The 14,361-nt window shown below is 60.7% G+C and overlaps 1 protein-coding gene across 6 annotated transcripts in view; it reads right to left on the reverse strand.

Moving 5' to 3' along the window:
* LOC146334024 (microtubule-associated serine/threonine-protein kinase 3-like) overlaps positions 1-13,658 on the reverse strand; it is a 39,551-nt gene extending 25,893 nt beyond the window's left edge. For 3 of the 6 annotated variants that reach the window (XM_084825208.1, XM_084825205.1, XM_084825210.1), the window contains exons 1-10: positions 13,517-13,658; positions 5,923-6,011; positions 5,389-5,461; positions 4,083-4,103; positions 3,741-3,819; positions 3,224-3,384; positions 2,264-2,339; positions 1,490-1,699; positions 816-917; positions 235-367 (exon numbers count right to left, since the gene is read on the reverse strand). In XM_084825208.1, the coding sequence (XP_084681334.1) occupies positions 235-367; positions 816-917; positions 1,490-1,699; positions 2,264-2,339; positions 3,224-3,384; positions 3,741-3,819; positions 4,083-4,103; positions 5,389-5,461; positions 5,923-6,011; positions 13,517-13,578 (1,006 nt within the window). In that variant the 5' untranslated portion in view covers positions 13,579-13,658. Of the gene's footprint in view, positions 1-234; positions 368-815; positions 918-1,489; positions 1,700-2,263; positions 2,340-2,530; positions 3,171-3,223; positions 3,385-3,740; positions 3,820-4,082; positions 4,104-5,388; positions 5,462-5,922; positions 6,012-13,516 lie in introns of those variants that run through there. The other 3 variants (XM_084825206.1, XM_084825207.1, XM_084825209.1) reach the window with 3 other exon arrangements.
* Between the last annotated feature and the right edge of the window lie 703 nt (positions 13,659-14,361).

Genomic DNA, 14,361 nt, shown 5'->3' on the forward strand with positions numbered 1-14,361 from the left:
GAAGAAATACAGCCCCCCCCGTGAGGCCTTGAAGCAAGGAGAGGGGCTAAAGAGGGCTCTGGCCAACGCTCAGAGACCCCCTTCCCCAGCCGAGGTCACCCCCCTGGTTCTAGGAACCTTGGGGTGGGGAGGGGAAATATGGCAAATAAATAATGAATAAGTAAAACCAGCCAGCCTGGCCCACCCTCCCTGAGCGCCGGCCCCTCCCCAGGCTCAGGAGCCCCCGCCCCTCACCTCCCAGGGGGTCCTTGGCGAGGCCAAGCTGGCTGATGATGTAGCGCGGGATGTCGGTCTTGATCCCTTGGCCCACCTTGGCGTGGCCTTCGGCCGCCTCCAGCAGGTGGTAGAACTCCTCCGGGTCAAACTCCTGGGGCGGGGGCGAGGCAAGGAAAGAGGGACGTCTCGGGCGCCCGAGATCCACCCAGCCGCTCTTCCCAGCTGGCTGGACTTAAAGGCCTCCTGCGCCCCATCCGTGGATCGCCACCAGCCCCAGAGCTGCAGGGGGGTGGGGGGGCTGGACTAGATTAGAGGCCCCTTCCAGCCCTACTGTTCTATGATATGGGTCAGCACGAGGCTCTTCCTGTTCGTGCCTAAGCCTTAGGGGAGGCATTTCAACCATTTTGGGGGGGGAAACACTGGAAACGCCAGGGAACCACCAAACAATTGGTGGCCAGGGGAAAAGGGGCATGGCCACCCGGGGAACCCTGGAGGGCCAGACGGTAATGCCAGATTCGGCCCATGAACCTGCGCGTCAACACCCTTGCCACCCCCATCCTTCCCTTCCCGGCTTCACTTGGATTAGGCCCCGCCCTCACCAAACACTCCAGCAGCCGGGCTGGCCGGGAGACGATGAGCAGCAGCTTCCGGGCCAGCTGTTCGACGAAGCGCAGCTCCTCGCTCTCTGAGCGCTCCTGGGCCTGGCAGGGGACACAGGAAATGCAGGAGGGCCTGTCAGCATCGTTGCAGAGGGTCCTGGGGAAGCTGAGGCACAGGCTGCTTCTTCCTGGGTCGGACGCTCAGTGCCTTCTCCAGGGCCCTCCTGGCCGGGGGACGCAGCCCTGCCGTCATCCTTCATCTCGGATGAAGGACATCCATCTCCCCAGCCTCACAGGAGGCCCAGGCTACAAAATCAGGCAAAGGCCTTTAGCAGTCCAGCCTGCTCCTCCATGAGAGGCAGGGGCAACCACGTTGCCGGTTTCGTCACCCTAACTAAGGCTGCATTGGGCTTTAGCTCCCTGCTGAGACGGCGTCCACTGATAGCTCCCTGCCAAGACAACCTCTTTCTACAGCTCTCTGCTGAGACAATGTCCTCCTACTGTCCTAGAAGTAGGGGAGCTTCAGCCAGCAGGACCCACTTGGGGCTACCCATGGTCCGCCTGGCCCTGCCTGCCATCGGACGCGGCTGGCTTCCCCTGGAAGCCACAAGGGGCAGGCCAGCGAGAGTGGGGCAGGAGCAGGGGGGCTGGAGCGCCGCCCCGGATCCACTCACATCCCTCAGCATCTTCTCCAGCTTCTCTTGCAGCTCCATGAAGTAGCGGGAGGTGATGAGGGCCCCTTGGGCCTTGGCGAGGCAGTCGCGGGCCAGCTCGACGATCTGGTGGTGGATGAAGCCCAGGACGCCGTCGGCCAGGGGCAAGGTGGCGCTGGGGGAGAAACTGGCGATCGCCTCGGCCAGGCGCTCTTCCATCTGGGCCGTGGCCTGCGGGGGCGGGCGGGAGGAAAGCAGGGCATGACCACCCCACCGGAGGCCCAGGCTCGCTTTCCAACGTGGGACAGCTCGGATCATGGAATAGCGGAAATGCTCATGGATGGGACGGGGCCCCTGGGCACGTGCAGACGTCTGCCCCGTTCCCTTCTCCTCCGGCGCTCTCCCAAAGCCCAGGCTCACTGGCGACCCGGACCGGCAAGGGCAAGAGCTGGGGATGCCACGCTGGGCAGCACCCTCGGAGCCTTTTCAGCCGTGGCCCCAAGAATGGGGGACTCCCTTCCTGGGGACCTCTGGGGCGCCTCCTCTCTTGACTGACAGCTTGCCCCCTTGCAGTAAGTCCTGGATTTGGGGCAGGAGAAGGAGAGCCGGAGGAGGGAGGCTTCCTGGGTACGGACAGGAGTCTGCCGAGCCCCACTGTTTTAGGACGGGCTCTCTGACAGGGGGTTCTCAGCGCCCCCCGAGGAGAGCCCGGTCGGCAGGATCCTCGGGGGGAGCCTGGGCAGGAAAGCAGCAAGGCGGTGCAGCGCCCGGGGCATCCCCTCGGCCGCTCCTCACCTTCGGGAACCGCTCCTTGTACACGTGGTTCATCATGACTATCTCATTGTCGATGGTCCCGCTCGTCCGCCCGGGGCTGCGGGGCAGAAAGAGGAAGGGAGCGGGCTCAGGGGACCGGCCGCCCAGCCCTGGGCTCCCACCCCAGAGAATGTCACAGGGACACAGGCCCCTGGGGCCACTGGGAGGGAAATGGGAAATCGGGGAAGGGGCTAGGACCCTCTTCCCTCCCTCTCTCCCTCCCTCCTTCCCCCCACCTCAGGCTCTAACCTTGGACAGCTGCAGCCCTCCTCACGGAAGCGGAGAACTGGGTCTGCTCAGGAATCCAACCCCCTTTTTGGAAGAGCTTTGCTTGGAAACACCCAAACACCCCCGAGGCAGCCCCTCCCTCCCACCTGGGGCTGACGGCGGGGAGACTTCCACTGAGATCTGCCGGTTTGGTCTCCTCACAACAGCCCTGTGAGGGAGGCTGGGCCGCGGGTCTGTGCCTGGCCCAACGTCCCCCAGTGAGCTTCCACAGGCAAGGGGGGACTCGAACCCGGGCCTCCCGGCTCCCAGCCCAACCCTCTCGCCGCTACGCCCCCCTGGCTCGCACGCCATGCCTGACAGCACACACAAACACATCGTTAAAAACCCATTTCTGACTGATGTACGTTTATATTCTGTTTAGCACTCACTAGCTGCATTGTGTGTTTAGTATATAAATAAGAAAGCATTGATTATTTCTCCTAATAGTGGTACCTTACTCCTAATAGCGGTACCTTACTCCTAATAGCGGCACCTTACTCCTAATAGCGGCACCTTACTCCTAATAGTGGCACCTTACTCCTAATAGCGGCACCTTACTCCTAATAGCGGTACCTCGCCTCCCACAAACCCCGCCTCCCCCGCCCAAGTGGCCCCCCTCGCTCGGCATCCAAACAGAGACGCCCACTGCCCCCCGGTCCCGAAAGCCAACCGTGCCTCAGGCTCCGGGAACGAGGGCGGAAGCAGGGGGAGCGGCGCCCCTCCTCTCCCGCCACGCTCTCCGTGCTCCGGAAGTGCTTGGAGAGGAAGTGGAGCTCGTCCGGGGTGGGCTGGTAGGGCAACTGGTGGAGGCGCTCCTGCGAGGAAGACGATGAGGACTGGAGCGGGGAGAGGGGGAGAGAGAGAGAGAGAGAGAGAGAGAGAGGAGGAAGATGAGCGCATCCCTCAGCCCCCCCTGGAAAGTTGGACGCATGGCTCAGGAAACCGCCACTTTGGGACAAGCAGCCGGCTGGAAGGACTCATCCAACGCCCCAAGCCAGCGAGAGCGGGCGGTCATGGCGTATTTCCAGGGAGGGGGTTCCAAAACCAGAGGGCCTCCTCTGTGGCAGCCCCCCCTCTCCTCCAAACACCCCCAAAGAGGGTCTCCAAAGATGACGCAAAGGCGGCGAGCGGACAGAGGACAAAACAGCAGCTCGGTCCTGCAACCCAGCCAGCCGCCCACCCCTCTAGTTACCGAAATGGTGGAGCTGGGCGTGTTGGTCCCGTAGCCAGAGGAGGGGAGGGAAGCCAGGGACCATCTTCGTCCGTCGGCCCTGCAAAGGGAGGGGTACGGATCAGCCCCCGATGGTGGGTGGGGCGCCACGCTGTTGCCGGAATCCCCTCGCCAGCAGGGAAAATCTCGGGGTCTTCAGCTCTCGTGGGCCGGTGAGCACCTTTGGCCTTTTGAGTGGGTGTCAGGGGCACTCTCACAAAATGGCTATCACTGGGGAGGCTCGGCCACTCATACAATGGCTGCTGCAGCCGATCACAGAGGACCCCTTTCCCACCAGGCCCAGCGCTGAGCCTCGAGAATTACCTGTCTGTCCGAGGGGCATGGCTGTGCCGAAGAGTCATGGGCCAGCCGGGAGGAGAGGCAACGGAGGAGGCGGGCAGCAGCGGATGAGGGAAAGAGAAGGGGGAGAATGAAGCATAGCCACAAAATGCCCGGGGGCACCGTCTCCCCACTCCCCCCCCCTCCGCAAGCCACGCGTGGAAGCCGCACACCCATGCTGCCCAATCCCCACTTGGTTTCGGGCTTCCGAATCAGCCGGAGCGTCTCCGCAAGGAAGCCAATGGCCCAGGGGGGAGGGGAGCAGGGGGGAGCATTTAACTCTTGGCTCCTGGACCCATCGAAGCCCCCCCACACCCAACTTGATAAGCTGGCGAAGCACTGCCTAAGCAACCCCTTCCGAGCACTGAGTCTGGCTTCCACCAGAACGGGGCCTTCTCTGTGGCGGCCCCAGAATGGCAGAATGTCCTCCTCTGGAATCAACTGGAAGCCCAGCTGTTCATAGAATCGCTGAATAGTAGGGCTCAGTCACGAGGTGGGAGAGTAAAAGTAAGAGGGTCCCCCGAGGACGGATGTCAGAGACATCCGTTTGGGAGGTGGAATTCACAGAGCTTCCCTAGCTGCGCCCCCCCAGACTTTGCCCCGGTTCCCGCTGTGACACCGGACTTGGTCTGCAGCGAGTGGGGCCAGTTCTTGGATTTTCCTGGGCATGTTGCGAATTCCCACCCTGCACGTCCTGCAATTTGCACAAACCCCTGAGCAATCTGCGCACGCCGTGGCCGAATCTGCGCAACTCTGGCAGGGGCTTGCGCAAATTGCTCGGAGTTGTGGGCAACTCCAGCCGGGATTTGCGCAAATCACTCAGGAATGTTTACAACTCCGGCCGAGGTTTGCGCAAATCGCTCAGGAGTGTGCACAACTCCGGCCACGGTTTGCGCAAATCGCTCAGGAATGTGCGCAACTCCGCCCGGGGTTTGCACAAATCGCTCTGGATTGTGCACAACTCTGGCCGGGGTTTGTGCAAATCGCTTAGAAATGAGCCCAACTCCGGCCGGGATTTGCGCTAATCACTCAGGAATGTGCACAACTCCAGGCAGGGTTTGCGCAAATCGCTCAGAGATGTGCGCAAATTTGGTTGGGAGTTGCGCATGTTGCTCAGAAACGTGCGCAACTTCGGCACGAGAAAAACCGGGAATGAGTGAATACTCGAGTACTCCCCGCGGCGCAGACAGCAGGGAACACGTCCTCGGCTGGTGCTCAGCCGCTCCCCCCGCCCAGCCCCGGAGAATTGCCACAGCCCAGCCCGACCCAGTTCCGCCTCCGGGCCCCTTACCTGCGGGCGAACGGGAAGCTGGCCGACACGCCGGTCGCGAAGTTGCGCGGGCTGTTGCCCGGGCTGCCAGCAGCTGCAGAGACGCAGGCCGAGGGGAGAGAAGAAGCAACCACGTTTCACTGCGGGGCGTCCGCTACGGTGCACAAGGAACTGCTCTACTTCGGGGTTCACGAAACGTTTTCCTTTTCCCACCCATCCCCATTGGCTGCCTGTTTGCTTCCGGGCCCAATTTGCGGCGCCGGCTTTGCCCTTTGGGGCCCCAGATGGACTCCTTCCGAACAAAGGGACCGGGATCAAGATCAGCCTCGGGGCCCCCGCGTGCTCTCCACCTCCCATGAGGCCGGTGAGTGCGAGGGACAGAGCTTTCTCCGTGGTGGTCCCGACGTAAAAGCGGCACCGGTTTCCCCCCACTTCTTCGAGCGAGCGATGACAAGCTGTCTGGCCACCCCCGAGCCACCGAGGACGCTTCCTGGCGTCCCCCCACAACCCCGTCACAGCAGAGAGCCCCTCTCCCCCTACCTGGGAGACCCTTACCTATCAGCACGGAGAGGGGGGACAGCGGGCGGGAAAGGGTGGGCGAAGGACTCCCAACCACCAGGCTCTTCCGGCTGCTGTTCCGGCAGCTGGAAAAGAAAATAGAGAGGCACAACAGGTTCCTAGGCTCTGGGCAGCTTTTCCCGGGGGTTAAAATATGACCGGATGTTCAGGCACGGTGGGATTGAGGCTCCCGCAGCAGGGTCCGGGCCAGCATCGGTGCGCGCCCAAGGGCCTGGGAAAAGCCGGGCGGCCGGCGCTCAAAGCCGATTGCCGCCTTGCCACCAGGGCCGCCCAGGTTGCTAGCCCACAACATCTGCGCCAGCCCGTGCTGGGCCCTGGCGGCACATCGCTCGCCTCCAGCACACAAAGCCCACGTTCTCCCGGCTGGGAGGCGAGTGGCGGACTGGGGCTCTTGGAGCCAGAGACGACGGCGGGGGTTGCGCCGGGGGCCCCAGCCTCACTCCTGGAAGGAACCACTGATACCGGTTCAGATTCGGAAGGAGACCCGCCAGCATGGGGGAGGTGCTTTCCCAGGCTAGTCCAGATATGAGGAGGCCTGCTTCTCCGGATGCAAAGCTGAGCTTGAGGGTCCCTCCTCACACACACACACGCACCCATGAGAGGCAGGGAACAGGAGGATTTAACTGGGGAACGGCCGCCTGGCGCCGAAACAATGAGCATGTTTCCACAATCGGGGGGCCACCGCTGAAAAGGCCTTGTGGCCATCTCGGAGGAGGCAGCTGGAGCCAATCGCCTAGGGAGGTGGCGGGCAGAATCCTAGAATAGCGAGGTAGGAAGGGGCCTGCAAGACCCTCAAGTCCAACCCCCTGCTCAAGGCAGGGATCCAAGTCAGAGCATCCCTACAGAATCCTAGAATGGCAGGGATGGAAGGGGCCTGTAAGACCATCTAGTCCACCCCCCAGCTCAATGCAGGGATCCAAGTCAGAGCATCCCTATAGAATCCTAGAATGGCAGGGTTGGAAGGGGCCTGCAAGACCCTCGAGTCCAACCCCCTGCTCAAGGCTGGCATCCAAGTCAGCGCATCCCTGACAGGGGGCTGTCCAGGAACTCAAGCACAGACTGGACAGGCAATGCTTTCAACGGGATTCCTGTACTAAGCCGCCGGGAGGGGCTGGACTAGATAGCCACCAGGGTCCCTTCCAACTCTCGGCTTCTATGAGAGCCTCAGACGTTGATCGTATGGTATGGGAAGGACAAAAGAGGCCAGAGACTACCATAAAATTTACACATGCTGATTTATACATAGAGATGCAACTTCAAAGAGAACCGCAAGACATCAGGGGGTTGGACTCGATGGTCTCGTAGGCCCCTCCCAACCCTACGGTTCTAGGCATCTATGATCTCGGCACAGACTGGGTGAGCTGCATGCCCTCCTGATCCGACTGTCTGGACGGTGACTGGTGCTGGTTCTGAGGGTGCTTTACCTTTAAACTGGGACCGGACTGGACAGCCCTTGGGCACATTGCTTCATTCCCTATGAGAATTTATGTACCGCCTGATTTGCTCAGCAGCGTTCAAAGCAGCGTGCAACGGTTTAAAACAGCCTTGCAACTATAACAAACAGGAGCATTAACGGCATTAAAAAGGCACATTTTCAAAGGCTCGTCCGAAAGAGGCGCACGCCCCCCCATGTCCTTTTCCATGGCCCCCACCAACGGCTGGTGCGCGGTGGTGGGGAAAAGCCACATTTCCGCTTTGAAGCAAGGTACTCACAGAGCGCACGCCTCGTGCACAGGCAACATCGTGCCCCCTCAGGGCCTCGAGGGCACTTTGGGGGATTAAAGAAGCGGTGCGCGCTCTCCGAGTGTCTCGTTTTCAAGCAAGGATTCGGCTTTGATTTCCTGCCACCAAATTGCCATTGGAGGGTTCCGGGTGGGGGGTTGGAAATTGGCCTCCGGACTCTCTGAAGTTGCCCATCCCTGATATATGCCTCCAAATGCCTCCAAACATATGCCTCCAAATATATATTTGTCCAAATGCCTCCAAATATATGCCTCCAAATATATATTCGTCCAAATGCCTCCAAATATATATGCCTCCAGATGCCTCCAAATATATGCCTCCAGATGCCTCCAAATATATGCCTCCATATATATGCCTCCACATATATGCTTCCAAATATGCCTCCAAATACGTATGCCTCCAAATGTCTCCAAGTATATGCCTCCAAACATCTCCAAATATATATTCCTCTAAGTGCCTCCAAATATATGCCTCCAAATGCCTCCAAATATATGCTTCCAAAATATATGCCTCCAAATATATGGCTCCAAATATATATGCCTCGAAATGTCTCCAAATATATGCCTCCAAAGAGAAGTGGCCACAGCTCAGTGGCAGAACACTTGCTTTACAGGCAGAAGGTGCCGGGTTCGGTCCCCGGCAGCATCTCCAGGCAGAGCTGGGAAAAATTCCTGCCTGAAACCCTGGCTGCCGCTCAGCATTGACAACACTGGGCTGGATGGACCCAGGGCCTGAATGCAGCTTCCAATGTTCCTAGAGGACTGTCCTCTGCCCCCCTCCTTCAAAGAGTGAAAAAGAATTCAACACACAAAATTGGGCAGGATAGCGAATACCTTGGAAGACAGAAACAAAATTCAAAGTGATCTTGATAGACGTGAGCGATGGGCAGAAAACAACAGAATGACATTGAATAGGGATAAATGCCAAGTTCTGCACCTAGGAAAAGGAAACCAACTGCAGAGTTACAAGACGGGGGATACGTGGCTCAACCACACTACAAGCGAGAAGGATCTTGGCATTGATGTCGATCACAAGCTGAAGATGAGCCCACAATGTGATGTGGCTGCAAAAAAGGCAAATGCAATTTTGGGCTGCATTAATAGAAGCATAGCTTCCAAATCCTGGGAAGTCCTAGTTCCCCTCTACTCAGCACTGCGTAGGCCTCATCTGGAGTACTGGGTCCAGTTCTGGGCACCACATTTTAAGAAGGATACGGACAAGCTGGAGAGGGTTCAGAGGAGGGCAACAAAGATGATCAGGGGACTGGAAACAAAGCAGTCTTTCAGAGAGACTGAAAGAACTGGGCCTGTTGCGCCTTGAGAAGACTGGGGGGAGACAGGATAGCGCTCTTCAAGTCCTTGAAAGGTTGTCCCAGAGAGGAAGGCCAGGATCCCTTCTCGATCACCCCTGAGTGCAGGACACGGAATAATGGGCTCAAGTGACAGGAAGGCAGATTCCAGCTGAACATCGGGAAAAACATCCTGACTGTTCAAGCAGTGTGACAATGGAACACATGACCTAGGGAGGTGGTGGGCTCTCCCACACTGGAGGCATTCAAGACGAGGCTGGACAGCCATCTGTCGGGGATGCTCTGCCTTGGAGTCCTGCCTTGAGCAGGGGGTTGGACTGGATGGCCCCTTCCAACCCTGCTCTTCTATGATTCTATAGGGATGCTCTGCCTTGGAGTCCTGCCTTGAGCAGGGGGTTGGACTGGATAGTCTTACGGGCCCCTTCCAACCCTGCTCTTCTATGATTCTATAGGGATGCTCTGCCTTGGAGTCCTGCCTTGAGCAGGAGGTTGGACTGGATGGCCTTGTGGGCCCCTTCCAACCCTACTCTTCTATGATTTTCTAAGGGCAGAACGGCACAGAAGGTTTCCATGTCCCGTGCGAGGCCTTGTCTGCGTCCCCACCCCCCAAGTTTCAGGCATATATATATTTCAGCACAAGGAAAAACAGCCCCCCCCCCTTGTCCGGGAGGCTTCATCAGAGCACGATGCAGAGGGGGCACCACGAAGCACAGCCCCCCCTCTGCCCAAAGCCGGTTATGTGTCCGGGGGGGGGGAGAAGAGCAAACAACGCAGAGGCGCCTTGGTGAACCGCCGCTTCGCTGCCCCACCCCTGGCTCAGCCTCCGAAGCCTTGAACATCCGGCCGCAACTTTCTGGCAACAGGAAGCCGCCGCTTTTCCTCTTGCTCTGCGCACGCCTCCGTCACACACACGGAATCGATGTAAAAGATGCGCAATGCAGCGAGGCCAGCTGCAGGGCATCAGCGAGGCGGCACGTCAGAGCATTTCAGATGTGGGTGAGGGGTGGGTTCGCACCCAGGAGCAAGACACGATGCCCCTCGGGGGCAGATGTGCCGGACTGCAGCCCCCCTCCTCCCCAGCCAGCATGGCCAATGGTCAGGCATGATAGGTGCTGATCTGGAGGGGGCCAGGCTGGGAACGGGGGCAAAACATGTGCTCGCAACGTTTCCCGGCGGGCAGATCGGCCCAGAAATGCTGCTCCGGACCCAGTGGCGGGGCGCATGATCACCCCTGCCAGGATACGGTGAGCGGCACCACTGTAGGGCCCGCTGCCCCACGTTTCTTCTTCTGGGCCTGGAGCGCTGCCCTATTAGGGAACAAAAGCGGGAAGCCTCGGAACAGGCCGTGCTCCCTTCCGGCCAAGCCCCCGAGAGCGTCCGCTTCTCAGCCGCCCTCCCCCGCGAACGGCCGCCCGCCGCGTGCAAAGCCATGCCACGGAGCTGGAAAAGATGCGGGCCCAGCGACCCAGGGTGCGAGGGGAGGCAGGCGGGGGAACAAAGCGACTCTCGCTCCTTGGCCAAGGCAGGAAAGACAGGGAGGGGATGTGGCGGAGGCTGAGAAAGCACGGCGCGGTGTGGGGGGAGCGGATGCTGGCTTCTCTTCTGCTTGGATGCAGAACAGGCCGGCGTCCTTTTGCACACAGCGCATCGTCCATTGCTGGGCTTGTCTGCCGCAGCAAGGCATGGTGGGAGACCGGGCCTAGGAAGCAGGAAAAGAGAGTCAACAGCAGCACTGTTCAAGGACAGTGCTGCCTCCCCAGTGGGAGCTGGGGATGATGGGAGGTGCAGGCCAATACATCCGGAGGGCGAGAGCTTGAGGCCGGATCTGTGTCACAGAGGGGAAAAGGACCCGGAGCAGCAGCCCTGTGCGATGAAAACAAGGACTCGAGCATCTCTGTTCTCGGGCCGCGAAGAACGAAATCGGGGATTCGGGAGGGGAGGGCACTTGTGGGTTCCGGCAGGCTGGAAGCAGGCTGCTGGGCCGGATGGTCCCACCTGGGCCTGATCCAGCAGGGCCGTCCTCCTGTTCCTCGCCAGCGAACATGGGGCTCGGCAAACGAGAGAGCCCCGCCGTCGCACAGAAGCAGCCAGGGAGAGAGATGCAGCCTCGCAGAGCAAGGGGGCCTCTGAGCACGTGCTCAGCCCAGGAAGGTTTCCGCCCTGGGCCTGGCGCACACGCCCAAATCTGTGCTCCCCCACGCGTTCCGGCTTTCCAAAGCCTGATTTCGGAGAGGGAGGAATGGCCTGCCGCTGAGTGCAGGTTCCCCCAAAGACCCGAGGCACCTCGCAACCAAATGAAAGCAGGCAAAGCACGCAACGGCCCGAACAATCCTCCGCCCCAATGCCAGCATCCCATAAAACAACGGGACCGGTGCATGAAAGCGCCCATCATGGACCGTCCGGCGGCTGGGAGGCAAGTCCTACAAGATGACAACGTTTGCCCCCAATGGGCTTGGCTGGAGGGAACATTCCACAGTCGGGGGGGGGGGGGACACCACCAAGAAGGCTATATCCCTTGCAGCTATTCCAAAGGCCTGGGCCAATGTCCTGCACACCAGCCAGAAACCTACTGGGAGGTCCCAGTCCACTCTCTGCCCATTCCCGAGCTCAAAGGCGTTCAATCAACCCCCTGAAATGTACGTAGGGCACAATCCCACACAGAAAAAAAGCCCCCAGCCCCCAGCATTCCCCAGCCAGCCATGCTTAACGGATTAACAGCCCTGCGCATGAGCCGATGAGAAAATAAACACATCCTGGACTGACCCAGAGGCGGCACGATGGTGCTTTCCCTTGCTCTCGGAACCCATCGTGTTTTTCTTTCGGGGGGGGGGGTCCTCAAGGTTCCATTTCCCCCCGTGATTTACCTGTGCGATTCTTTCATTAGGCGCAAAGGCTTCTCGTGGCAATATTTGTGAAGCCATTAGAAGGGAGAAAGAGATGCTCCCATCACGGATGGGAAAGCGTTCGGACCTAACTTAAGGAGCTGGGCCTGGTCAGGAATGGAACCGGCACCCCAAAGCCCAAGCAGGACTGGGCCCTGGGCACCTGGAGGGCTGGGATTCTGTCCAGCACTCTCAGTATGAAAAGACCCACAAAGGTCTGTCGGGGATGGTCTGACTTGGAATCCTGCACTGACCAGCCGGTTGGACTGGATGGTCTTGTGGGCCCCTTCCAACCCTACTGTTCTAGGATTCTGTAGGGATGCTCTGACTTGGATTCCTGCATTGAGCAGGGGGTTGGGCTAGATGGGCTTACAGGCCCCTTCCAACCCTACTGTTCTAGGATTCTATGCTAGGTGTGAAGGAAAGACAGTGATGGCTGGCTGGCTGGCAGGGCGATGGCCTTCTCTGTGGTGGCCCCCAGTCTGCGACTCTCCCTCCCTAGGGGACTCCGCCAGGCCCCCATTGGATGAGCTTCCACCATGCATTCAAAATGTGGTTGTTCAGGCAGGCATTTGGGGTGGGTTCAGGTATTCTGAGAAACACCACAACTTAATGTGGAATTTTATGATTTTAAACTTGCATTATTGGACATCGCCCAGAGCGGCCAGATGGGTGATTCAGAAACTCAGTACATCAAAGAAGTGGTTTGTATTGTTTCTTCCCCAACTGGGTGCCCTCCAGATGTGTTGGCCTATGACTCCCGTATTGGCTGTGCTGGTAAAGGCTGATGGGAGTTGTAGTCCAGCACCTCAGGAAGGCGCCAGGCTTGGGGAAGGCTAGGAGGTCCCCGAGCAGAAAAAGAACCCCTTGATTTTACCTCCCCACAATGCGCCCTGACGCTCAGGCCCGCACGCCGGAAGCCTGCGCCAGGGGCTGGAGTTGGGGGTCAGCATCAGCCCCACCTCGCCCGGGGCTGCCGGGAGGACCCCCCCCCCCGCTCGGATTTGCGGGTCAGGGCGCGGGGAGGATTTTCGTGGGAACCCTCGCAGGGCCTTTTGGGCCGGGGGCTGAGGCTCAAAGGAGATCCAGGGACCTCAGATGACCGGGACCCAGGCCCGCCGCTCAGCCCCGCACCGTTTCGAGTCCGGCGGCGCGCGGACTGGGCCGGAATCGGAACACACGCGGAAAGAAACAGATTCCAGATGGCCAGGGGCGCGGGAGGAAAAGCTGTTCCTCAGGAAAGCAGAACAGCAGGCGCCGGAGGGGGGGACAGGCTAGATCAGGAGGCGTGGGGGACGGCCACGGTGGCCCCCCGGGGGGATCGAGAAACGGACACCCCCCCCCCCGGGTCTTTCCTTCCCGGGGCTGCGCTCGTCTGCAGGTACCGACCCCGAGGTCGCTGCGCGTCGTCGCCGGATGCGGCCTCAAACGCCCCCCACACCTCTCGGCTACCCCCCAGCGCCCCCGGGGCCTCTCCCTCCCCCCCAGCGCCCCCTCCGCCTCTCCGTCCCCCCCGGCGCCCCCGAGGCCTCTCCCTTCCCCCGCCTGCCCAGCTCGGCGGCGCGTAATTGCGCACCGAGACGGCACCGCCGTCGGGGGAAGCTGGCGGCCCCGCGCCCCCCCTCCGCCTCGGTACCTCATGGAGCGCTGGATCAGGGCGCCCGCCGCCGGGCCCCCCCAGCAGCTGGGGTCGGACATCGCCCCCGCTCCCCCGCAGCCCCGGGACGGACGACCCCTGCCCGGACCCCGCGGCCGCCGGCTTCCCTTCGTCGCCACCGTCGTCCCGCCCTCTCCAAGGCCCGCCTGCGACTCCGCAGCGCCCCCTCCGGCAGCGCTCGCCCCCCCAGCTGATCCTTTCTCGCCCCCCCCCTCCCCGCCAACCGTCGCCCGAGGAGACCAGGCTGCTTCCCTGCTGCTTGCAGGGGGCGTGGGCATCCCCAAAGCGGAGAGGGAAACGTGGAAGGAGAAGACCCCGGCCTCCTCTGGGGAAGGGGAGCGTGGCCGTGGCGCGGCTGCCGGGCAGCCTCGGCCTGAAGCGGGCGCCCCGTCCCCCACGAGGACTAGAAACGCGCCGCTGTCGGGGCACTTTTATTCCGCGCGCTCTCGAGCGACCGCCCATCCACTTCCCTGGCGAGGTGGTCTGGCGAGGGCGCCCCGGGAAAAAACAGCGGGCGGTGCGAGGGGTGGTTATTCTCGCGAGGACTTGGGACTACAGAACCCACCATGCGGCATCGCTGGGATGGGCCTTGAAAGGCAGGCTTGCACACGCTGTCAGAGCAGACCCACTGAAACGAGCGGGACTTCAGCGAGACCCGGGTGGGCAGCTTGGGGCCCTCCACACTGGCTATGCTGGCAAGGGCTGATGGGAGCCATAGTCCAAGACCTCTGGAGGGCTGCAGCCGGGACCATACGTCCCAGTCCGGAGCCGCAAGGATGGCACAGGCCTTTAGAGATGTTTTCTCCCCTCATTAGCGTGTCATG

The sequence above is a fragment of the Heloderma suspectum genome, chromosome W (genome assembly GCF_057233095.1).
Source record: "Heloderma suspectum isolate Gila_16-S chromosome W, 16-S_ref, whole genome shotgun sequence".
In the NCBI taxonomy this organism is placed as follows: Eukaryota; Metazoa; Chordata; class Lepidosauria; order Squamata; family Helodermatidae; genus Heloderma; species Heloderma suspectum.